The following is a 25952-nucleotide window of genomic DNA, read 5'->3' as shown; positions in this document are numbered from 1 at the left end:
CTTTTCACAGAGAATAAGTTAGATGCATGGCCACTTTGCCCCACATAACACAATTAAAATAGAAACTCTTCCTTAATAGTGGACATTTATTTTCATAAGTCCTCCTAGTTACAAGATTTACAGTACTTAAAGAACTACCAAACTAAACCTTTTTTTTTTTTTTTTGGTTGGGGAGCCTTGCTCTTTTTTGTTTTTTAAAAAAATGTTATTTATTCATTTATTTTATTGAAGTATAGTTGATGTACAATATCGTGTTAGTTTCAGATGTACAGCACAGTGATTCAGTTATATATATATATATATATATATTCTTTTTCAGATTCTTTTCCATTATAGGTTAATACAAGATATTGAATATAGTTCCCTGTGCTATACAGTAGATCCTTGTTGGTTATCTATTTCAAACTAAACCTATTTTATTTTTTTAACATCTTTATTGGAGTATAATTGCTTTACAATGGTGTGTTAGTTTCTGCTTTATAACAAAGTGAATCAGTTATACATATACATATGTCCCCATATCTCTTCCCTCTTGCGTCTCCCTCCCTCCCACCCTCCCTATCCCACCGCTCCAGGCGGTCACAAAGCACCGAGCTGATCTCCCTGTGCTATGCGGCTGCTTCCCACTAGGTATCTGTTTTACGTTTGGTAGTGTATATATGTGCATGCCACTCTCTCACTTTGTCCCAGCTTACCCTTCCCCCTCCGCTTGTCCTCAAGTCCATTCTCTATGTCTGTATCTTTATTCCTGTCCTGCCCCTAGGTTCTTCAGAGCCCCTTTTTTTTAGATTCCATATATATGTGTTAGCGTACAGTATTTGTTTTTCCTAAACCTAATTTAAATAAATGAGAAATGGGTAAGCCACAAAGGGAATCCAGGTTCTAAAAAACCACTTGCTATTCAAATTATCTAGTCTCCCCAGGCTGGAGTGCAAACAAGCCATCCTGTGACTCTCTGTCATCATCTCGGATGAATGGAACTTGATTGTTTCAACAATCACGGTGAACATCATGCTGGGCCATTACACTGAAGACATCACGCTTACTGCACCTGGTGGACAAGAGGTAGCAGAGATGCTTCATTAGGACACCTGTATGCCAGAGTGTGGGAGATAAAGCCCATGAAAACTCAAGAGACTGACCCTCAGTGATGTTTTGAGATGGTCTGGACCATACTGGATATTCAGTAAGTTGCTGCACTGCGTACCACCTACCACTCAGAAAGGGGCACCGCATTTGCTGGGGCTCTTCAGATTCTGTAGGCAACATATACGACATGAAATTGTGCCACCAGTGCTTCAGCAAGTAATCTGTAAGGTGACGTGTTTTTAGTGGAACCCCAGGCAAGGAAAGTCTCTGCAGCAGGTACCAGCCACTCGATGCACTGCAACGTTACATGGAGCTTTGGCAAGTCCTAAAAGGAGAAACAGACTGTGGATTCCTGGAGTTTTGAAGGAAATCATGCCCCCTACTGCTATCGTATTTTCCTTTTGATCAACCTCTGTGGCCCCTGCTGTGGGTGACACGCTTTCCCTTGACTCCCACGTGTAACCTCATAGGTCTGTTGGTCAGGGTCTCTGAAGGAAGCAAATGAGAGGCTCTATGGGTTGAACTGAGGAGAATCTAATGGGGAGATTGTTTACAGAGGTTAAAGGAATCAGCAGGGGTGAGGCTCCCCTCCCAGGAACTGCCATCAGTTGATGTGGTCATGGCCACTGTCACTGCTGCTGCTAAGTACTCTGCCTGTCCACAGCAGAGACCCACACCGAGTTCCCAATAAGGTAGCCTTCCCTGGGGGACGAGCCCACCACCTTGTGGCGATTGATGAAATCAGACCACATCTGTGGGGAAGGGGCCACAATTTGTCATCACTTGAATAGGTACTTGTCATGGGCCACCTTTCTGCTAGCATGGCCACCCGTAGACTTACTGTCCTGCATTCAGTTTCACAATATTTCACACAACAGTGCTTCCGACCAAGGCAATCACTATAAGACACAAGACGTGTGCTACGTGCTGACACTGAGAGATTGCTCTGAAACCCCTGGCCTGAAAGGATCTGTGCTGGCCAGTCTAGTGAAGGCTCACTTCCTACGCTAGGTGGGTGAAAAGACACTGAAAGGGGGAGGTGAGCTGGTGGCCACTATGTGGTGCTGTTTCTCCTTAGCCAGAATCCACGGGCCCACAATCAAGAAGTGGGAAGGACTCCTCTCACCATCACACCTACTCATCTACTCCCAGCATGGAGCAGCTTAGAGCTCTGTTGGTTTCCAAGGTAGGAATGCTTCAACCAGGACCCAAACGCTGGTTCCATCATATTGCCATTTAGGGTTCTTTATGCCACTGAACCACAGGTCTCCTGAGCAGGCTTGGATGGTTGACATTGATTGCCAAGTTGAAACAGGGTCACTGTTATAGCATGGGATTGGGAAGGACTATGTCTTAAATCCAAGGGATCCTCTGGGGCATCTCCTACTACTGTCACATCCAGGCAGGACCACTAAGGATTCAGGCTCAGTGGGAATAAAGATTTGGTTGACTTACCAGGTAAAGAATTCTGACCAGCTGAGGCTGGAGAGCAAAAGGAGGACAGGGACTGTAGTGAAGAAGGAAGTTATAAAGACCAATGAAATTATGATCTCAAGATCAGTTATAGAAAGGAGAACTGTAGTAGCTGGGTGTGCACGTCTCTGTCTGTGTGTGTGTGTGTGTGTGTGTGGTGAACATATAAACTTTTCCCATATTCCTTCTCTCCAGATTTTATGTATGCCAAATAAAGGCTGATAGAGGTTAGCTTTATGTTTTTCTTTAGGTTTTAGGATATTGAAGTGAGGTGGTGTCTGAACTAGAGATGGCTACAGTGACGGATGGGCCTTTTGGTGTCCTGTTTTAGGGAGTGCTTTTTAGTTTTGTAGGAGGGATAGGATAGCAGTATTATTTTGCCAAGAGTGAGTTGTTGTTGCTTTCAGCGCCCACAGGCTCCCAATGCTCCAGCACTCCATTGATTTTATAAGCACCTTCTTCCCTAAATTAAATCCCTTTCTGCTTGAAACAGCTAGAGCAAACTCTGTTCCCTCCACTGAACCCTGACTGATTACAGAACAACACATGAACCCTACCATACAAGAGTCATCACTGTGGAAATTTCAGATGTATGGTAGGAGGCTGAGAAGTCTTTTTGTAAGTCAAAGAAATGATGTGGCATTTGTTTCTTCCAAGTGTCACTTCTAAGGGAGAGGTGTCACGCTGAGGGAAAAGAGCACTACAGGTCAGGGAGCTGGCCAGGGGACGCCACACTAATCACTCGGATTAGCATTGTGGATGCGGCCCCGAAATTTGGTATCCGTGCTTTTCTGTTTATGAAGTGTGTTCATAAAGGGCAGAGTGTGCCTCGAAGGGCAGCACAGACAGGCCTGGCTGCCTCTCAGCTGAGTTCCTACTTGTGCGACTTTGGAGGGTGATATGATCCTGTTTCTCATTTTACTCACCCGCACAACTGAGACCATGATCAAGCCCACTTGATAATGTGCATGGATCCAGGGAGCTAACGCCTGTCCAGGGGTGTGCACACTCACCGGCCCTGCAGCCGCATGTCTGTGTAAGTGTCGTGTGCGTGGCTGTTACTTACCGGGCTCAGCACACCGCCTGCACCATCATTCTTGGATCCATGTTTTAAAGCCTTCGGGTCAAAGAGACTGCAAACAGCACTTCCAGTTTTGAACCTTTTGATTACGGATGATTTGGATTTAGTTTTGCTGCAGAGCTCATCACCGGATAAAGAGATCTTTGGGGGAGGGGCACAGCAGAAGCAGTAATTTGCAAACCACCAAGTGGAAACGGGAAGTCGAGGGGCAGTCAGGCTTTTCTTCATCCCTAAGCATTGACATCGCAGGTGCGGGGTCTAGATTTCGGCTCTCGTGACCCCGAGGCCCGGGCACTAGCCCTTCAGACGCGGCTGACCGCGGGCGGGGGCGAGGGCGGCGGGGGACTGGCTCTGGCTCGCAGGGCTTTCCTGCCCGAGGCCGGGGGTGGCGCCCGTCCCCTCCGGACGGGGGTCGCGGGGCCGCGGGGGCGGCGCTGGGAGCGCGGGCGGGCGGGCGGGCGGGAGGCGCTGGGCCCGCCCCGCCGGCATCCCCGCCGACTTCCTCCCGCCGCGGACGCCGGCCCAGCCGGAGGAAGCGCGGCACGATGAGCGCGGGCGACGCCGTGTGCACGGGCTGGCTCGTCAAGTCGCCCCCCGAGAGGAAGCTGCAGCGCTACGTGAGTAGGGGCGTCGCCGCGCGTCCTCGGGGCCCCAGGTGGCCGCAGGGTGGCCTCGGAGTGGCCCGGGAGCCCCGCGCTCGGGCTGCGGGCGAGGCCGGCGGACGGAAAGCGAGATCGCACGTCGAGCCAGAGCGCGCCGAGCCGACGGGAGGGAGGCGGGTGGGGCGAGCCCGGGCGCCCGTCTCGGTGCGGGGGCGGCCGGCGGAACCTCCCGAAAGAGCGGCCCTGTCGCCGTGCCGCGGTGGGGGAGAGGGACGGGGACCCCGGGACGTGCCGCCTGCACGGGGCGGGTGCGGAGGCTCCGCTTTCCCCCGGCGTCGCGAGCACCGTCTTCCCGCGGAGCTGTCGTCGGACACGACCGTCCGCAGCCTTCCTCAGGGTGTCGCTTCTCAGCTTCTCTTTTCTGCGGACACTGCGCTTTTCGAGAACCTCGGGTAACCATGGACTTTTGCTAGGATGAGACAAGGGGCACTCGGGAGAGCACACCTTAAATGTACGAGCCACAGATCGAACATTCATTATGTCCACCCGCGTCCTCGGGACAAGCAACGTACAGCTGCTCAGACCCCTTTCTCCATAGTGTCCGTCTCTTGCGACTCTTTGCGAAGTTTTTTTCTTTTTTAAATTAATTAATTAATTAATTTATGGCAGTGTTGGGTCTTCGTTTCTGTGCGAGGGCTTTCTCTAGTTGCGGCGAGCGGGGGCCGCTCTTCATCGCGGTGCGCGGGCCTCTCACTATCGCGGCCTCTCTTGTTGCGGAGCACGGGCTCCAGACGCACAGGCTCAGTAATTTTGGCTCACAGGCCCAGTTGCTCCGCGGCATGTGGGATTTTCCCAGACCAGGGCTCGAACCCCGTGTCCCCTGCATTGGCAGGCAGATTCTCAACCACTGTGGCACCAGGGAAGCCCTCTTTAAGAAGTTTTTTGCCGTTTGTTCTGCTGAGCAGCGTTTTAGAGGCATGTTCCACTTAGCGTGTAGATGCCATAGATGTAGACACACCTAGATTCTTCTGATTACTACCACTGTTTACCTTCATCATTCTTTTTGAGTCCCCGAGTCTATAGACACGAGGTCCACTATTACTCAGCCTCTAAGGCACCCAGCTGCTTCGCTAACGGTGCATCTGCTTTGAAGACTCACGATATTCAGGTGAGGGTCTGTCACAGAGCGCAGCACTTACAAAGCCAGCTCGAGGTGGCTTTCCTTGTTGCCCTTCGGAATGTGAGACATCTTAAATGTTTACGGCAAATTGTCAGATGATGCAGGAAGGTGCTGAACCTGGACTGCAAAGTTCGTGGCAGATTTTTTTCCAATCCTGTTTTCTATCTTGTCCTGACCAGACTGGCTTAGGAAACTTTATTAGTACTTCATCCACCTCGGGAAGGCATGGGTGTCCGTACCTCTTATTACATGTGCTTCGTTCTCTTGAGGTGCAGTGGAGGTGTGGCAGGCGTGGACTTTGCACAGCTTATAGGCATGTGGGGCATGTGATGGGGTGGTGAAGGAGGAGACTTAGGACACAAGACTACCTAGATGTCATCTTACCAACACTCCAAGACATAAACCTGGGCCTCTCAGGCTATGGTTGGGAACTTTTTATAATGAGGGACATAGTCGTTTCGACAGTCGATGCTCTTTGGTTGAAAGGAGTCCCTGAAACACACCCCATAGTCAGTTTCCGCTTGTCTCTAAGTTCTGCAGGAATCCCGTACTGCCACTAGATGGCGATCATTTGTCAGTGCTCACAAGCCGCTTTTCACGCAGATCCTGTCGGGAGTGCTCATTCCGTCTTCCTTTTAATTGAGCACCAACTCTGAACCAGGCCCTATGCCATTGGCTAGAGAGAGCAAAAGAGACTTTACCCCTGTCCTCCAGAAGTCCAGAGTCTCACATGTGTTACACAATGACATAACGAAGCTACTTAGTGGCACAACTAGGGCAATAACTTAGTTCTTTGCGCTGCCAGCCAAGTAGCTCTCTGTTAATGTTTGTAAACCACAGATGGAAGCTAAGTCTGTATTTAGGTAAGTCCTTCAGTCCGAGGTAAGCTGGTGTTTCATTCTCGAATCTATGAAAGATAGTTTTATCACTGCTCTTTACATTTCAAATTTAACTATAGTTAATTTACAATATTGTGTTACTTTCAGCTGTACACCTTCAGATTTTCTTCACTATAGGTTATTACAAGATATTGAATATAGTTCCCTGTGCCATACAGTAGGTCTTTGTTGTTTATCTATTTTATATATAGTGGTGTGTATTTACTAATCCTGAACTAACTTATCCCCTACCCTTCCCCTTTGGTAATCATAAGTTTGTTTTCTACGTCTGTGAGTCTATTTCTGTTTTGTAAGTTCATTGGTATTTTTTTTTTAGATTCCACATATAAGTGAAATCATATGGTATTTGTCCTTCTCTGACTTACTGCACTTAGTATGATAATCTCTAGGTCCATCCATGTTGCTGCAAATATTTCATTCTTTCTTATGGCCGAGTAATATTCTGTTGTAGATATACGTACCACATCTTCTTTATCCATTCGTCTGTCAACAGACATTGAGGTTGTTTCCATGTGTTGGCTACTGTGAATAGTGCTGCTATGAACATTGGGGCGCATGTATCTTTTTGAATTAGACTTTTCATCTTTTCCAGATATATGCCTAGGAGTGGGATTGCTGGATCATATGGTAGCTCTATTTCTACTTTCTTAAGGAGCCTCCATACTGTTCTCCATAGTGGCTGCACCAGTCTACATTCCCACCAACAGCGTAGGAGGGTTCCCTTTTCTCCACACCCTCCCCAGCATTTATTGTTTGTAGACTTTTTGCCATTCTGACAGGTGAATTACTGCTCTTTTAAAAGATGGTTGATTCTTTTCTGTTTTTTCTTTCACAAATATACAAACTTATTCTTATAAACAGCCAAATGATCTAGGAATAAATACAGTAAAAAGTGAAAGACCCTCTTTAATTTTCCCCACATCCTACCCTTCCTGTGCATCCCTCCTCATTCCCTTCCATGCCCCTGCCTAGGGATGACAACTGTTAGAAGTTTGGTTAGTGTTATTCTTTAAAAATTTCGAAGAAGATACAATTTTCTTTTTGCACAAATGAGATCATACTATACAAACTGTCCTGCGATTTTCTTTTTTCACAACAATCCTGGACATCTTTCCAAGTTAGTACGTATAGATTTGCTTCATTCTTTTAAACCATTGCGTAACATTCCTGGTCATAGACATAATATATTTTAACAATTTCTCTGTTGATGAACAGTTATCTTGCTTTTATTTTCTCAACTTTAAAGAATGCTGTAACAATGATGATAATAAAATTATAATAATTCACATTTATTGAGTGGTTGTATGTGCCAGACACTACACTAAAGACTTTACTTGAATTATCTCATTTAATCTTCAAAACAACACTAAGATCCAGGTACTACTTTTATCTCTGAATACAAGTTCTTTGTTGGGTATATAATTTGCAAATATTTTCTACCAGGCTATAGTTTGTCTTTTCTTTCTCTTTACAGTATCTTTTATAGAACAAAGATTTTAAAGTTTTGATTAAGTCCAATTTGTCGGTTTTTCTTTTATGGATCACGTTTACCGTCAAATCTAAGAATTCTTGCCTAACCCTAGATCCTGAAGGTTTTCTCTTATGTTTTTTCTCCTAAAAACTTTATAGTTTTACACTTTAGACCAATGATTCATTTCAGTTAAAAATTTGGTACAAGGTGTAACATTCATGTTGTGATTCATTTTCTTGCAAACCAATTACACTTATTGAACAAACTGTCTTTATTCCATTGAATTACTTTTGCAACTTGAATGGACCTAGAGTCTGTCATACAGAGTGAAGTAAGTCAGAAAGAGAAAACAAATACCGTATGCTAACACATATATATGGAATCTAAGAAAAATATAAAAAAGGTCATGAAGAACCTAGGGGTAAGATGGGAATAAAGACACAGACCTACTAGAGAATGGACTTGAGGATATGGGGAGGGGGAAGGGTAAGCTGTGACAAAGTGAGAGAGTGGCATGGACATATATACACTACCAAACGTAAAATAGATAGCTAGTGGGAAGCAGCCGCATAGCACAGGGAGATCAGCTCAGTGCTTTGTGACCACCTAGAGGGGTGGGATAGGGAGGGTGGAAGGGAGGGAGACGCAAGAGGGAAGAGATATGGGGACATATGTATATGTATAACTGATTCACTTTATTATGAAGCAGAAACTAACACACCATTGTAAAGCAATTATACTCCAATAAAGATGTTAAAAAAATTTTTAAATCAATTGGTCATATTTATGTAAGTATTTTTGTGTTCTCTAGTCTGTTCCCTTTATGTCTTTGTTCATCATTATGCTAACACCATGCTGTTTTGATGACAAGAACTTTATAGTAATTCTTGAAAGCAGGCAATTTTAGCCCTCCAACTTAGTTTTTCTTTTCAGAGTTGTTTTGGCTATTGTTGGTCGTTTGCTTTTCCATACCAGTTTTAGAATTCGTTTGTCAGTTGATTTTTGTTTATGAACCTTGTATTCTGCAACCTTGCTAAACTCACTTATTTATAGTTTGAACTTTCAATACTATCAATATTGTATAAAAATGATGAGAACAGACATCCTTGATTTTTCTTGATCTAAGGGGGAAAGCATTTAGTCTTTCACCTTTTAAGTACCTTAGCCGTAGGCTTTTTGTGGGTGCCTTTTCTCAGGCTGAACTTCCCTTGTATTGCTAGCTTGCTGAAACTTTTTATCGTGAATTGGATTTGTTAAGTGCCTTTCTTGCATGTGTAAAAATAATAATATGCATTTTCTTTTTTTTTTTTTTTTGTCTGTTACTATGGTGAATTATTCTGATGGATTTTTGTATCTGGAGCCAGCTTTGAGTTCCTGGGATAAACTTCACTTGGTTGTGATGTTTTATCCTTTTCATGTTTTTGTTTTTTTAAAATAAATTTATTTTATTTTATTTTGGGCTGCATTGGGTCTTAGTTGCTGCACGCGGGCTTTTCTCTGGTTGCGGCCAGCGGGGGCTACTCTTCGTTGCGGTGCACGGGCTTCTCATTGCGGTGGCTTCTCTTGTTGGGAGCACGGGCTCTAGGCGCGCAGGCTTCAGTAGTTGTGGCACATGGGCTCAGTAGCTGTGGCTTGCGGGCTCTAGAGCACAGGCTCAGTAGTTGTGCCACATGGGCTTAGCTTAGTTGCTCCACAGCATGTGGGATCTTCCCGGATCAGGGCTCAAACCTGTGTCTCCTGCATTGGCAGGCGGATTCTTAACCACTGCGCCACCAGGGAAGCCCCTTTTCATGTATTGCTGGATTTAATTTGCTAATATTTTACTGAGGGTATTTGTGACTTTGTTCATGAAGGATATTGATCTGTAGTTTTTCTCTTTTGTACTATCTTTCTCTGATTTTGACATTAGCATAATGCTGGTAACCACTACTCTCTTCTCTGTATCTATGTGTTTGTTTTTGTATGTTTTGTTTGATTTGTTTATTGTATTCCACATATGAGTGAAATCATATGGTATTTGGTATTTGTCTTTCACTTATTTCACTTAGCATAATACCCTCTAGGGCCATCCGTGTTGTTGCAAATGGCAAGATTTCAGTCTTTTTCATGGCTGAGTAATATTCCATTGTGTATGTATACACATCTTTATCCATTCATCCATCAGTGGGCACTTAGGTTGTTTCCAAATCTTGCCTGTTGTAAAGAATGCTGCAATGAATATAGGGGTGCAGATACCTTTTCTAACTAGTGTTTTCATGTTCTTCAGTTAGTATTTATTGTACTCACTGTATTTTACAAATAGTTAATCAACTGATTCAACACCATTTGTTGAAGAGTCCTTCCTCTCTATATATTTTCATTATATGTTGCCAGAGAGAGTGTATTTTTAAGGAATATATGCATATGATTCAAAATCAAAGCATATCAAAGTATATACAGTGAAAAGTAAGTTTCCCCCTCCAGCTGCAAGCATTGCGGATTTTCCTTCCAGATATATTCCATGCATATACAAGCATATTTTTTGAACAAATGGTAGTATACTATATTCACTATTTTATAACCCTCTTTCTTAGTATATTTTGGGGATTGTTCCATATCAGCACATAGAGATCTTTCTCATTATCTTTAACAACTTCATAATATTTCACTGTATGGAGCTACTATGATAGACCTTTTCTTGTGTCCAGTCCCATGCTACTATAAACAATGCTGCCATGAATATCTTTGTACATTGGTCTGTGTAGTCATATGCAATTAATTCTGCTTGTAAAAAAATGCTTAGAAGTGGAATTTCTTAGTCAAAGTGTATGTGAATGTAAAATGCCAATAGATATCAAAGTGCTTGTCTCTCTGCAATGCCCCAAATATAGTGTATTATCAAACGTTTTGATCTTTGTAAAGTCAATAGTTGATAAATGGTATTTTATTTTAACTGAATTTCTTTATGAGTGAGGTTGGGCGTCTTTTCATATATAAAGGACATTTGTATTTATGTTTGTACAGCATGATTTTAATTGCAACCTAAGTCTTAAATCCTTTCATGGGTCTTTTTTGGGGCAATTTTGTTCAGTTGCTTCTTCTGCTTTTATCTCAGCTTTTAAACTGTTATTGAATAAGTATCACACTTACATGATTCAAAAATGAAAAATCTCACCCTCACCTCTGTCTTCATCCATCTTAATTGCCCTTAGCCTTCAAGTAACCATTTTTCTTAGTTTTTTCCTTCACACTTCCAGTATTTCTTTCTATAAATACGAGGACATATGTACATAGCTTCTTTTTTAAATTTTTAAATTTTATCTGCGGTACGCGGGCCTCTCACTGCTGTGGCCTCTCCCGTTGCAGAGCACAGGCTCCGGACACGCAGGCTCAGCGGCCACGGCTCACGGGCCCGGCCACTCCGCGGCATGTGGGATCTTCCCGGACTGGGGCACAAACCCATGTCCCCTGCATCAGCAGGCGGACTCTCAACCGCTGCGCCACCAGGGAAGCCCTGTACATAGCTTCTTATGCCCCACTTTCTTACACAGTATCCCATTCTATATCTTAGTCTGTTCATTTAAGAAGACATACAGACAAGCACAGGGAGCTCTACTCAGAGATCTGTGGTGACCTAAATGGGAAGTAAATCTAAAAAAGAGGGGACATATGTATACATATAGCTGATTCACTTTGCTGTACAGCAGAAGATAACACAAAATTGTAAAGCAATCATACTCCAATAAAAAAAAAAAGAAGAAGACATACAGTCAACAAGCACATGAGAAGATGCTCAACATCACTAATCATCAGGGAAAAGCAAATCAAAACTGCAGTGAGATGTCCCCTCACCCCCGTGAGAATGGCCACCATCACGAAGGCCACAAATAACAGATGCTGGAGAGGGTGTGGAGAAAAGGGAAGCCTCCTGCACTGCGGGTGAGAATGTAAATTGGTGCAGCCACTACGGAGAACAGTATGGAGATTCCCCCCCAAATTAAAAATAGAACTACCATGTGATCAACCAGTTCCACTTCTGGATATTTATCCAAGGAAAACGAAAACACTAACTTGAAAAGATATCTGCACCCCCATGTTCATTGCAGCATTATTTACAATATTCAAGGTGGGTGTGGAAGCAACCTAAGTGCCCATCAACAGATGAATGGATAAAGATGTGGTACAGGGCTTCCCTGGTGGCGCAGTGGTTGAGTCCGCCTGCCGATGCAGGGGACACGGGTTCGTGCCCCGGTCCGGGAGGATCCCACATGCTGCGGAGCGGCTGGGCCTGTGGGCCATGGCCGCTGAGCCTGCGCGTCCGGAGCCTGTGCTCTGCAGTGGGAGAGGCCACAGCAATGACAGGCCTGTGTACCGCAAAAAAAAAAAAAAAAAAAGATGTGGTGCATACATATACATACAGTGGGATATTACTCAGCCATAAGAAAGAATGACATCTTGCCCTTTGCAGCAACATGGATGGAACTTGAGGGCATTATGCTAAGTGAAGTAAGTCAGACAGGGAAAAAGACAAATGCCGTGTGATCTCACTTTTATGTAAAATCTTAAAAAACAAAAAAGTTGAACAGGAACTCAAAGATACAGAGGAAAGATTGGTGGGGGATGGCGGTTGGGGGGTGAAATGGAAGAAGGTGGTCCAAAGGTCCAGGCTTGCAGTTATAAAATAAATAAGTCCTAAGGATATAATATACAGCATCTCGACTATAGCTAGTAACACCGAATTGTATATATGAAAGTTGCTAAGAGAGTAGATCTTGAAAATTCTCAAAAAAAAATTTTGTTCTAGAATTCTGCCCATGTCAGTGACCAGAGATCTTCACTATTTTTTGACAGCTGTACAATGTCCTGCTGTGTGGCTGTAGCATGTTTATTCAACCAGTTCCCTATTTTGGACACCTGAGTTGTTTCTGCTCTTTTGATTTTGCATCCATTGCCACAACTAGTCGCATGGTATATGTGACATTTTGTACTTGTGCAGGTATATCTGTATGATTCCCAGAGCTGGGATTGCTGGGGCTATGAATCTATACACATAGTAGACATTAACGAATGTTCCATTTTGCATTCCTTCCAGCATGTGTTGTTCAACTTGGGGATTTTTGCCATCTGATAGGTGAGAAATGGTATTTCTGCGTCGTTTCAATTTGCAGTTCTTTTATTCGGAGGGAGGTTGAACATTTCTTGACATGTTGGTCTTTTTAGTCGCAGTTTCTGAGGGGTGATAAGTCCTTTGTGAGAAGAGATTTGTATACGTTTCCCCAGTTTGTCACTTGTATTTTGACTCTGCTTATGTTGTGTGTGTGTGTGTGCGCAAAGGGAAAAAGTGTATGTAGTAGAATGTGTCAGTATTTTCTTTTACAGCTTCTGGATTCTCAGTCAGATTTAGGAAGGCCTTTTCCCCCTCCCTGGTTTTAAAGGAATTCACCTGTGGTTTCTTCTGGTGCTTGTATGGTTTTGTTTGTTTGTTTTTAATTAATTTATTTTATTTATCTATTTTTTGGCTGCGTTGGGTCTTCATTGCTGCGCGTGGGCTTTCTCTAGTTGCAGTGAGCGGGGGCTACCCTTTGTTGTGGTGCACAGGCTTCTCACTGTGGTGGCTTCTCTTGTTCGGAGCACGGGCTCTAGAACACAGGCTTCAGTAGTTGTGGCACGCAGGCTCAGTAGTAGTGGCACACGGGCATAGTTGCTCCACGGCATGTGGGATCTTCCCAGATCAGGGCTCAAACCCGTGGCCCCTGCATTGGCAGGCGGATTCTTAACCTCTGTGCCACGAGGGAAGCCCCTTGTTTTGTTTTATTCATTTTCTTCCCTGAGTGTTCAGGTTTATTGAGGGCATGGGGGTCTACAGGGGAGACCCAAGTGCCTGCACGTGGCCGGGGATGGGGTCTCCAAAACCTGGGTTGACTTGAAAGTGTGACCCTCAGCTCCATCCCACCAAAGGCTTGGGACTCCAGTGTGGCTGCACTGCGGGGGTGGTTGCCTTTGGGTGTGGCCCCATCAGGGCAGCGACTTGGCACATTTCTCGCCCTTCAGGCAAGGCCCACGGCCATTCTTCCCCAGGGAGGTCACCTACTCAGCGCTTAGGGCACTTGGGTGCCGAGTCTGGGGCAGGCAGCTGGATGGCAGCAGAAAAGAGCCCTGGACTGTGTGTTTTGTTTTGTTTTTTGCATTGAGATTTGGGATCCATTTGGAGTTTATCCTGGTGCAGATGTAAGGAATGGATCCGACTTTATTTTTTTCCAAATGGCTGTACAGTTTTGCCTGCACTACTTATTAAAAAGTTCATCTGTATCCCCACTGATTTGAGATACTGTCCTTCCTTATTATATATGAAATTCCCACATTTATTTATTTATTTTACATCTTTATTGGAGTATAACTGCTTTACAATGGTGTGTTAGTTTCTGCTTTATAATAAAGTGAATCAGTTATACATATACATATGTTCCCATATCTCTTTCCTCTTGCATCTCCCTCCCTCCCACCCTTCTTATCCCAACCCTCTAAGTGGTCACAAAGCACTGAGCTGATCTCCCTGTGCTATGCGGCTGCTTCCCACTAGGTATCTGTTATACGTTTGGTAGTGTATATATGTGCATGCCACTCTCTCACTTTGTCACAGCTCACCCTTCCCCCTCCCCGTATCCTCAAGTCCATTCTCTAGTAGGTCTGTGTCTTTATTCGTCTTACCCCTAGGTTCTTCGTGACCTTTTTTTTTCTTAAATTCCATATATATGTGTTAGCATACAGTATTTGTAATGAGGTGGATAGACCTAGAGTCTGTCATACAGAGTGAAGTAAGTCAGAAAGAGAAAGACAAATACCACATTTATTTTTGTTTCAGTTTCTGGTTCAACTTCCATTGCTCCCTCTGTCAATTCATGTGCCATTATTAAGCTGTTTTCATTATAGAGGTTTTACAGTTGATTTGACTAGTGATATGGCTAGTCCCCCTTTATTGTTCTTTTTTTGGAGTTTTTAGAGTTATAGAGTTTTAAGAGTTTTTAGAGTTTAGTTTGGCTAGTTTTGATTTAATTTTCCCACATGAACTTGAGAATCGGCTTGCTTAATTTCAAAACAAAACCTGTTATTACTGGGGAGGAGAGTTAAGTTAGATTTTTAAATTAACTTAGAACTGACATTATGGTGTGGAGCCTTTCTATCCAAGTCAGCTTTTATGTTTTTTTCACATTGGTCTTTACACAATTCTTATTAGGCTTATGCCTGTTTGGGGTTTTTTGTTTGTTTGTTTGTTTGTATTCACAGGGCTGTTGGTTTCTGTCTTCACCTGAATTCCTTAGAAAACAGAACTTGCGCCAAGGCTTCTTTGCCAAGGCTTTGTTGGGGTTGTAATCTCAGTGCAGTGAGAGTGATGGGAAAAAGGAAGAAAGGAAAGAATGTGCAAATTCGTGTGTTACTGAGTTGGCCATAGCTTCGTGAGAAAACACAGCCACTGGTTGGGATATTTGGATGGATTTGGACAGGCTCTGTAGAACCGATTCACCTTGAAACCGTCTTTTGCAACAAAGAAGGGAGATAAATGTATCTTCCAGTTCCCTTACGGCTCCTGTCTCTCAGTGCCTTTTGGGGCAGCCACTGGGAAAGCCAGTGTTTTTTGACCTGGTGTCTCATCTGAATCCAGAAGTGGTGGAAGGAACTGGAGTATTTGAGGGTTCACTGGCTCGGGCCTGGGAAGGGTGGGAGGGTCTCTCAGCAGAGGCCATGGCTCCCCACTGAGTGAGCAGCTGGGCCTGGAAGGCAGGTGGCGCCAAGATGCACAAAATTGGGTCCAATATAATTCCAACATATTAATATTCTATCCTCTTACCTTTGAATTCTCTTACTTTTTGTAGTAGTTTTTCAGTTGATTCTTCTTTGGGGATTTCATGTCATCCAAAAAAGAAAGAGTTTTTTTTTTTTTAATTTATTTGCCTGCGCCAGGTCTTAGTTGTGGCATGCAGGATCTAGTTCTCCGACTGGGGATGGAACCTGGGCCCCGTGCATCAGGAGCTTGGAGCTTAGCCACTGGACCACCAGGGAAGTCCCCAAAATAGAAAGAGTTTTACCACTTCCTTTTTCAATTCTTATGTATCTTGATTTTTTTCCTCTTGTCCAAATGTGTTGGTTAACACCCCAATGTGAAACAGTAGTATTGACAATGGGCAAGCTTATTTTGATCTTGACTTTTATAGGCATGCCTTCAATGTTTTCCTGTTAAGAAAAATATTAGAAGTTTATACCAATTGAACAACAAATCCCCATTTCCTTCTCCCCCTGTCCCCCAGTGACCACCATCCAGTTCTCTGCTTCTATGAGTTTGACTGTTCTAGGGACCTCATATAAGTGGAATCATGCAGTATTTGTCCATTTTTGTCTGGCTTATCTCACTTAACATAATGTCCTCCAGGTTTATCCATATGTCACAAATGGCAGGATTGCCTTTTTTAAGGCTTAATAATATTCCATTGTATGGACATACCACATTTTCTTTATGCATTCATCCAACACAGATTGTTTCCATGTCTTGGCTTTGTAAACAATGTTCTGATGGATGAACATGGGAGGACAGATATCTCTTTGAGATCCTGATTTCAATTCTTTTGAGCATATACCCACCAGTGGAATTGCTGGCCTGTATTGGTATAAAGTTTCAGTTATACAAGATAAATTATTTCTAGAGATCTGCTGTACAGCATAAAGCCAACAGCCAACAATACTATATTATGCACTTAAAAGTTGTTAGAGGGGTAGATGTCATGTATGTGTTCTTACTGCACACACATTGACACACACACAAAGGAACACAGGAAGACTTTGGGAGGTGATGGATATGTCTACTACTTTGACTGTGGTGATGATTTCACAGGTGTCTACATATGTCAAACTCATCAAATTGTACACATTAGTTATGTACAGTTCTTTGTGTGCCAATTATACTTTAAAAAAGCTGCTCTTTAAAAAAAGAAAGAGGGCTTCCCTGATGGCGCAGTGGTTAAGAATCCGCCTGCCAATGCAGGGGACGCGGGTTCGAGCCGTGGTCTGGGAAGATCCCACATGCCGCAGAGCAATGAAGCCCATGCACCACAACTACTGAGCCTGTGCTGTAGAACCCACGAGCCACAGCTACTGAGCCTGCGAGCCACAACTACTGAAGCCCGCGCACCTAGAGCCCAGGCTCCACAACAAGAGAAGCCACCACAATGAGAAGCCCAAGCACCGCAACAAAGAGTAGCCCCCGCTCTCCACAACTAAAGAGAAAGCCCATGTGCAGCAATGAAGACCCAACACAGCCGAAGAATAATTTTTTAAAAAAATCTTAAAACAATTTTCTTTTTAAATACCTTAAAAAAAAAGAAAGAAAAATATTGACTTTGGGGCTAGGAGAATATATTTTCTTTATGTTAGTGAAATATTCTACAATTCCTGTATTACTGAGTTTTTTTTAAATCAGAAGTCATTGTTGAATTTTATTAAGAAGTTTTTCAGCATTTCTAGTGATGGTCATATGACTTTTTCATTAAATCTAGCAAAGCAATGAATTCTATTAATAGATTATCTAATATTAGACCACCTTTACATTTCTGGAATAAGCCCCAGTTGGACAAGGTGTATTTTTCATTGTGTTGTTGGATTATTCATACTAATATTTTATATTGGATATTTGCATCAACATTCATAAGTGAGATTGGTCTTTGGCTTTAAATTTGGCTTTATTTATTTCTGTACAATCTTTAGCAGATTTTGGCATAAATGTTATACTTGGGTCATATAAAAATTTGGAAGTTTGCCATATTCTAGAATATTTTAAGTAGAGTTGGAATTAACAGCCCTTTAAAATTTTGGCAGAATTCCCCTCTAAACTGTATCTGTTGCTTTTTTGTGTGTGTTTAGATCTTTGTCAACTCTATTTCTTTTATGGAAATTGGTCTGTTTAGTCTGTCTCTCCCTGAGTCAGTTTTATAAATTATACTTTTCCTGGAAAAGTGTCTGTTTCATCCAGGCCATCAAATTCATCACATATAATTTTATGAAATGCTTTTATGATTTTTTAAATTGTCTTTACTCTTCTCAGGTATTGCTTCCTTGCCATTGTGAATTTGTGCTCTGTTCCTTTTTCCCCTGTTGGTTAGGTTAGTTGGTTTTCTGTTTTATTGATTTTTGTTTTGGCAGTGAACCCGTTTTTTGATTATTAATAAGTCCTACTTTTTAATTTTTCTAACTTTAATTTCTCCTTTTATATTTGTTATTTCTTCATTCAGTTTTGGCGTGTTTTAGAGATGAGGAAACTTGGACTGACCACACACTCTTTGTAGATGTTGTACTAGTCAGGGTTTTAATTTGCAAGCAACAGAAGCTGATCCTGACTGATTTAAGCAGAAAAAGAGCTGATCAGGATGATATTGGGTCTCTGACAGAAATGGTGAGAGGGCTGGAGAACCAGCTTTGAGGTTAAACAGCCAGGAAAAAACACCCCAAACCACAACTCAGAACTAGTTCTGGTGAGAAACCTGCTATCACTACTGCGGGTGCCTGACAGGCTGAACGATGCCACTTAGCTCGAGTTCACTGCCACCAACCCATCCTACAGAAAACAGTAGGGAAAAGAAAGGGGAAAGACAATGCCTTAGCTGATCAGCATTGTTGGCCTGGTGAGGTGATCGAAACCTTCCTTCCCGAGGAGTCTGACTCCTTGGTGGTCCTCCCAGTGGGGCTCAGATTCAGCCAAACGCCATCAAATGTCCCCGTTCCAACCCTCCAGGTCCAGTCTTTTCGAAGCGTGCCCTTTGTTTCACTTATAAGACCCGGTGGAATAAGTCAGCAACTTGCAGTGTTAAGCCCAGGGTCGTTGTGGGTGACCTCAGCCTGCGCACGTAAGCTAGAAGAGAGTCTTAGCACTATCATAGAAAGCCTAGTTTTCCAACCGTGCTTCGAGCCAAGAATTTAAGTCTTGGAGCTTGTCATCCTTTTGCTTTACGATCTGGCAGGAGAGACCATCGGAGTCTGTATTCCAGCTGTGAGGGAGACTGGAAAACAAAGGGTATTAATGGGAGGGCAGCAAAAAGGAAGAATATGAGAATGATTTTAGAGAAATAACCACTGGGGCTTCTCGACTGCTTGATTAAAACGTCTGAGAGAGACAGGGGCCGTTGAGCAGGGTGGTCTGTAAGCCTGATCGCAGTGCAGTTCCGTAAACTTCAGTGATTGGAAAGGGTGTCAGTGGTCATCTCGTTACATACTGGCCACGTTTTTGAGCGATCACTTGTTATCCGGACAGTTCCAGCAACAGGAAACCGGTTACATAAACACAATTCCCAAAGAATCGTGTGACAGCTCCGACTGGGAGAATCCAGCCCGGTGTTGTTACCTCTTGAGATTACACGGAACACACCTCGCTCTGTTCACCTGGGAGCCCCGCTGGCGTCCGGTGTGAGGGTGGCCGGTCGATGCCGCCATTCCTTCCAGGTTCTCAGGCCATCCATCCACCTCCTCCGAGCTGCTACCAGGACTGAGTGCACTCCTGGGATCAGAGCGCCAGGCCGAGCGGAGCCAGCTGCCCCCTCCCCGCCTGGAGGCTGGGGGTCCCCCTGGCTCGGGGCTGGCGGCCACCCCACCGCTGACTCACACCCGCCTGGCTTCCTGTCGAGAGAACTGCGTTTTCCTCTGTGCTCTTGCTGAGATCTCTTTCCTCCAGTCTCTGCTTGTGCTGTCGATGTTTTGCTTTGTTGAGGCCCGGGGACTGGACCTTACTTTTCTTACTGGTAAATTTCACCTTTTTGTTTGCAATTTGTCCTTCAGCCAATCTGTCATGATCTTTGGGTAGCTGAAAGCAAAGGAGAGGGAAGCATTTTATTGATTTGCAGTGTAAGGTCACCAGGAATCAAGTGACACCCACCTCCAGATTTGGGCCTGACAGGGAAGGAAATAAGTTCCCACCTTTCCTCAGGTCCTTCTCAGGATGTAAGTTCCCACCTGTTCAGAACCTAGAGCCAGAGTGGAGAAAGAAAGCCATTGTGGCATCTTGTTCTTTTTTCATTGGAAGCTGGTAGCTGCTACCACCCCCCTGTCTATGGACCCACCTGCCTCTAGATTGTAACAGTCAACACTCATATGTTTTCATTTTCTGAGAGAAAATAAGCATTTCATAGAAGAAGAAACTAATGGCCCCAAGTCATATAACCAAAAATTGCTAATTAACAATGTGATACCTTTGCCCATCAGATTAGCACAAAATTTTCAAACCTTTGCACAAGGATGTATGTTCATGGATGTTAACATCACTATGTATAATGGCTAAAAATCAGAAAGGAAGAAAGTAAATCTCCATCCAAAGGTACTTTGTTGTGATTCTTTGAGTTCCATTTCCCTCATCTCATTTACAAGTCTGAGTGAAATGAAGGGTAAAGTTTATCATTCTCCAAAATAAAAGCACACTCACAGCAACAAGAGAGAGCGGAGGCCTCAGGGCAATGTAGTCTCCCTAAATCTGCTCCTTCCAGGGGCTTCCAAATCTCAGAGTGTGGAAGTGTCATCCTCCAGGTGGTCAGGTCATTTACATTTATCGGAGTGTTTTCACAGAAGCTCTTTATGTATTTTGTTTATCCAGTTGTAGCTGCCTACAAATTCATCATCTCAACTTTGTTCAGGGGGTCTCTTGCCACGCAGATATTTTTTATCTTTTGTAAGCAAATCTGGAAATTGGTTCCTTTATAGTTTTTGTGAGTTGTTTGGCTTCTCGCAATTATATGCATGGAATAATTCAACATAAAAGATTAAAAGAAAATGTAGGAAAATACTTCTTTATTATCTTGTGTCAGGCTGGATGAGCCCAGAGGCCCTGTGTAGCCAAGCCCCAAGGCATGCTGGGCAGCCCTGGCCGGCGGGCCTCCACACCTGTTGTATCCTGCCAGGGACCAAAGTCGCGTTCCTTCTGCAATGGAGCACCCTATTTTCTTGTCTGTCTCCCTCCAGGTAGAGCCTCACGATGCATCCCGCTGTGCTTACTTTGCCTTCTTTCCACATGAGAACTGAGCCTGCTTTATACCAGCACGCCAGCTAGGTCCCCTCGTGGGCTGCTTTGCTGTCCCCTCCCAGGCCTCCTTTTCCGTGGTTGTTTCGGTTTATCACCACCAGTTCCTATTTCACAAGAAGCAAGTCTGTTACACTGTGGCTTTTAGTGCTGACGAGAAATCTGTGGTTTGGGGTCTTGAGCCCTGAGCATGGTGCAACTAGAAATTAAACTGAAGTTTAAACTGTAATTTAACTCCACCGAAATTTTCACACCAAAGGAGAACTCTCACATGGCCTTGCTGGAAAGAAGTACACACTTCACAGTCTTACACCCTAAAATGTTATTTTGGTCAATATTATGAGGTAAATATGAAAGAAGTGAAATTACCTCCGAGACAGATGCTTGACTCAGAATGTTTTAATATTTGAGATCTTTTGAACTTGAAAGAACAGATCACTCTCACACTCTTTAAACTATTTAGGCACAGAAAAAGATGCAAGCTTCTTCAGGAATCCTGATAGCAAATTCATAAAACTACAGATCAATCCCACTTCATAGAGACATGACAAACGAATTCCAGATGCGTTGTTTAAATGGAAGACAATGAAATATAATTTCTACAAGAAGATGTTGTAGGATCTCAATCTGATCTGGGGGTGGGGAAAACCTTTCTAAACATGATAGAAAAACTATAAAGGGAAAGATAGATTTTTGCTATATGAGAATAAAACACTTCCATTCATTCATTTATTCATTCCTTCAGTCCTTCAGCAGATATTTACTGAGCATCTCCCACATGCTGAGCACAATTTTAGGCACTGGCCCTTCAAAAACAACATAAACCTATAAGGCAAATGAGTTTATATCCTTAACTTCTAGGAAATAATCCTTGTAAATCATTAGGGAAAGGATCGGCATTGCAATGGAAAAATGGGCATAGAAGAAGGTCTACAAAGGGACGTGACACATAAGAAATAATATACAACCTCCTGAGACACCAGACAAATACACATTTAAACAACAAGGTGCTCTTTTTGCTTTCGCCTATGTGACTGCTGGATCTTTCGAAGAGGTTTCTGAGAAAGAAAGTAACTTATTTCTGAATACATGTTTATGTAATTCCCCTCTGTGAAACTCATTGAAAAGAGTCCAAAATAGAGCAGGAAAATCTAACCAAGTCATGGAGAGCCCTGAGATCGGTTAGACGTCTCATCTCCTCCTGGAAGGGTATAGCTTTGACGAGATAGGAGAAAGATTTGTGGAGGATGCCAGTGAAAGATCCTTAACTGAGGAACGAGAGGACAATGGTGTGGGCTTCTCCTCCACCCAGACCCTCAGGCTTTAGGAGCTGAGAGGGACCGTGAGGCGGACAGGACGAAAGCCAGACGCAGCAGGCAGCGCTCATCACTTCGCCCAGCAAACGTTTCTGCATCCTGATTGGCACGTGCGTTCCCGGCATGCAGAAATGCACTGGGGTCAGCAGGGAGGAGGCCCAGGGAATTGGCCTTGAACTGTAAGCAATAAAGGGGTCTTCCTTCTAACAGATGTCTGTCCTTTGAGCCCAGCAAGTCGTGAAACCAAGCTGAAAGCTAGGCTGTTCTTTTCCTCTCTAGGTACCTGGGGACGAGTCTGCCGCCGGCAGGTGCCCTCTGGGAGCTCAGCTTCTCCCAGGCCGAAACTCGAGCTTAAGTCAACACTGGCATCCTGTGGGCTCCCCGGCGGAACCGCTTCTCTTGAGTCACAGTTTTGTGCTGGCCAGAGGCTGGGAGGCGGTTTTGGCAACTTCCTGCAGCCAGAACAGTGTTTCGTGCTGATGAGCTGCCCCGTAACCATCACTCTGGGGCCGTTAGCTGCCTGCCAGCTGGGACCCGTCTCCTGCCCGCTGTCTCCTCTTTCCGTCCCTCCTGCCCTCCGGCAGCTGAGTCACGGGTAGCACGAGTGTTAACAGCACTGACGGCTCCACTTCTGAGGAATGAATGTGTGGCTGTCGTGTCATGTTTTTGGAAAGCCTTCCCAGAGGCCGGTGTTAGGTCAATGCCCACCTCTATTTTTTCAGTCCTGTTATCATTTCCTTATTTAAATGTGAATATTTAATTCAGGCAGAATTTATTTGGATTACAGGTGGAATGAGCTAGACATTCATTAATTTGTTCAACAAGATTGACTGAGCTTGCTCTTGGCACCAGGCACCGGGGGGAACATTTTAGAGAGATTTTTCTCAGCATTAAACCTCAGTTACCTTACATCTAATAACACAAGAGACCGGGTTTTCTGAATGCCTTCCAAATTCACATATTTCAGGAGAAAGAAGCGGCGGGCCTCCTGCTGGAGTGTGAGCTCATTTGTATAAGATAGGGCCAGATTTTCTCCTTTCCAAGACCTTTTGTCCTAGACTTGGTAACCAAGTCTACACTCTCATTCTATCCCAGTTGGTTCACATCATGCCTTTCCTCCTGTGTAGAGAATGCTGTAAGGACCTGTGTGCAGGTTAAATAATTTCATTTAATCCATCCAAAGCACTTCGACCAGTTCCCGGGACGTGCGTGTTACCTATTATTATTACTATCGTGCATTTCAAGGGATCGGCGTCACCTCATGGTTCATGGACTCCTTCGGAGATGGTCCCAGGAGCCCTCACCCCTGTGTGCTCAGCTTGAGCAGTGGCAAAGGAACGTCCCAAGGGGACACCCTTGGGTGTGAGGGTCATATTATTTCATTTGTAAGTGTCCAGTTCAGAAATGATGAGAAACCACCGAGGACATTGAGTGGCGCTTAGGTCTCAGTACACGAGGAAGGTCAAGTCCACATCACGTAGAGTGGCACACTTATCTCTGCCGAACAGTCCTCCTCAGGGTTCCTCCTTCCACATCGCAGAGATCCAGGACTTGTCTGCCTCTCTTGACAAGGCCTGGAAGCGGAACCCGTGGGCCAGGCCGTCTCCAGGACAATCACAGGAAGCTATTCCACGCCTGCGACAAGTCCCGGCTCTATGTGGTGGCAGGCAGAAGGTTACAGGCCATCAGGCTGAAGGGTCACCAGCAATCCCGGCTCCTGGAAATTCCCGACCCACCGCCCTCGGGTCCCCTGGCTTTTGTGGTCCCCCTTGGCGAGGAAGTGGAAGGCGGAGAGAAGGGGCCCCCTTGAGTAAAGCACAGCAGAAAATAGAACATTAACCAGGACTTTGTTTCACTTTGTTTCTTTGTTTTTTCAATGATGTTCGCCTTTTGCAACACATAACCACACCCCAAACTTCCTGAGTGTTTTCAAGGTGACACCACTGGGAAGAAAATGGGAGCTGAGCTTAAAGGAGTGGGTCTTGGGGAGTTACTATAAACCTCCAAGTTGTTACCAAACGCTTTCTTTCATCTCGTGTTCTGGGACCACATCCAAGATTCCTGGGGGCCTTACAAATGGCAGTCCGTGATGGAGTTGTTAGGTTTTCTAAACACTCACTAACATTTACCAAGTGTCCGTTAATAGCAGCACAAGGAGAAGAAAAACACAGTGGGGGGGAATGTGCTCCAGTCAGAAGGTTTTCTGAACAGGCACTGACATTTACCAAGTATGTTAATAGCAGCACAAGGAGAAGAAAAACACAGTGGGGGGGAATGTGTTCCAGTCAGAAGATGGGGGATGAAGAAAGATGTAAAAGGAAATGAAAAGTCAGTCAATGAGACAAGAGCCAGGCTTCAGTCCTCTTGCCTCTTTCCCTCCCTGTCTTCTGGACTCCAGCGAAGAATGTTTGTGTGTGAGGGGACAGAAAGATTCCACTTTGGAGCTAGATCGGGGAAACAGCTTTGACAGTTCCATGAGACAGGACAGTCTGCGGAAAGCTAACACTCCATCTCTCTGAGGACCAGCTTCTTTTTCTGGAAAATTAGCTGCCTTGATCACTTCACAAGATTATAAATACAAGTTGTTCCATTCGGGGGACATGACACAATAATAGTACCTGCCAGGTCATAAAGCAGCCTCTGATTCAGCTTCGACCCCTCCCCTCCCTCAGGCCCACTGTGTCTTCCACCATTTGGCCACCACCCCCTCTTTAGCTTCATCCTCTGTCACTCTAACCTTCCCGGCATCCACAAATTCGTCCACGTGGTATATTCTGTCATAGCACATGGCCCTCGAGACCGTCATGTGCATCCTGCGAGCAGGGCCTGGTAATGCTCATCTCGGCATCCCCTGCATGCAAACCATTCCATGAACATCTTTGTGCCAGAGTACTGAGTCCATTTCCACTGGATGTAATGATTGATGCATTTAGATTGAAATCGAGCATCTTACTTGTACTTTTGATGTGCTCCCCACTTCCTGTAGGTTTCCTTTTCTGTACTTTCTTGAGTTCTTTTGGATTGAGCATCTTTTTGTAAACTTATTTAGAAACTTAACTAGATCCCCAGGAGTTTGTAAACAAACAGGAGCTGCTGTAGGTTTCACCTGTTGTATGTGCCTGTGTCTGTGTGTCTCAGTGCAGTTTCATTGCACGTGTAGATTCCTGTGGCCACCACTGCAGTCAATATACAGATCTGTTCCAACATGAGGATTCCTCCTGTTAAGCTTTTCCAGCCAGCCCTCCCCCCAGTCCTGCCCTCACAGAGCACACAGGCTAGATGGGCACAGGCTAGAGTCCCAGGGCGAGCTGGAGACCAGCTGATGTTCACTGGCCAGGTCTTGGTTTCTAAAGTTCCTCCTGCAGCCTGACAGAAAAGGCCCCTGCAAGAACAGCTCAGAAGTCAGGACAGCACGGAGCACATCCACAGGTCCAAAGGGGAAGAGGCCTGCACAGTTCCTTGGGCAGGTTGAGTCGAAAACTGCCCTGGCTCAGGTGACAGTAATATTGAAGGATCAAAACCCACAGTTCCAAGTGCAGCTCAATGGAGGTTTCATTCCCTCAGCCCGAGTTGGAAAGCTGGGCGATGCCGGCAGCTTGCGGATGGGTCCTGTGCACATGCGGAGGAAATGATTTCATAGCTTTGGGATTTCACCGCTGCAGAGGGGTCAGGGGGCCAATTCCGCTGAAACAAAGGGACAGTAATCACTCTGGCCAGAAGAGCAGTTTAAGAGGTGTCTCTTTCCAGCCTCAGAGACTTGCAGGACGTTTCTCAGTTCACTTCAGTGTCTTTCGATGATGGACACAATCCAGACAGG

General features: G+C 44.5%; 1 protein-coding gene across 7 annotated transcripts in view; it reads left to right on the top strand.

The window, feature by feature from the left end:
* Nucleotides 1-4126: 4126 nt before the first annotated feature.
* Nucleotides 4127-25952, top strand: part of GAB3 (GRB2 associated binding protein 3) — a 78995-nt gene continuing 57169 nt past the window's right edge. For all 7 annotated transcript variants that reach the window (XR_004347957.1, XR_004347958.1, XR_004347961.1 and 4 more), the window contains exon 1: nucleotides 4127-4260. Coding sequence is in view for 2 of the 7 variants with exons in the window: in XM_032618852.1 (XP_032474743.1) it covers nucleotides 4189-4260 (72 nt within the window). In the remaining 5 variants the exon portion in view is untranslated. The remainder of the gene's footprint in view (nucleotides 4261-25952) is intronic.

Source organism: Phocoena sinus, chromosome X (genome assembly GCF_008692025.1).
Source record: "Phocoena sinus isolate mPhoSin1 chromosome X, mPhoSin1.pri, whole genome shotgun sequence".
In the NCBI taxonomy this organism is placed as follows: Eukaryota; Metazoa; Chordata; class Mammalia; order Artiodactyla; family Phocoenidae; genus Phocoena; species Phocoena sinus.
This window is presented reverse-complemented; position numbering and strand designations above follow the sequence as displayed.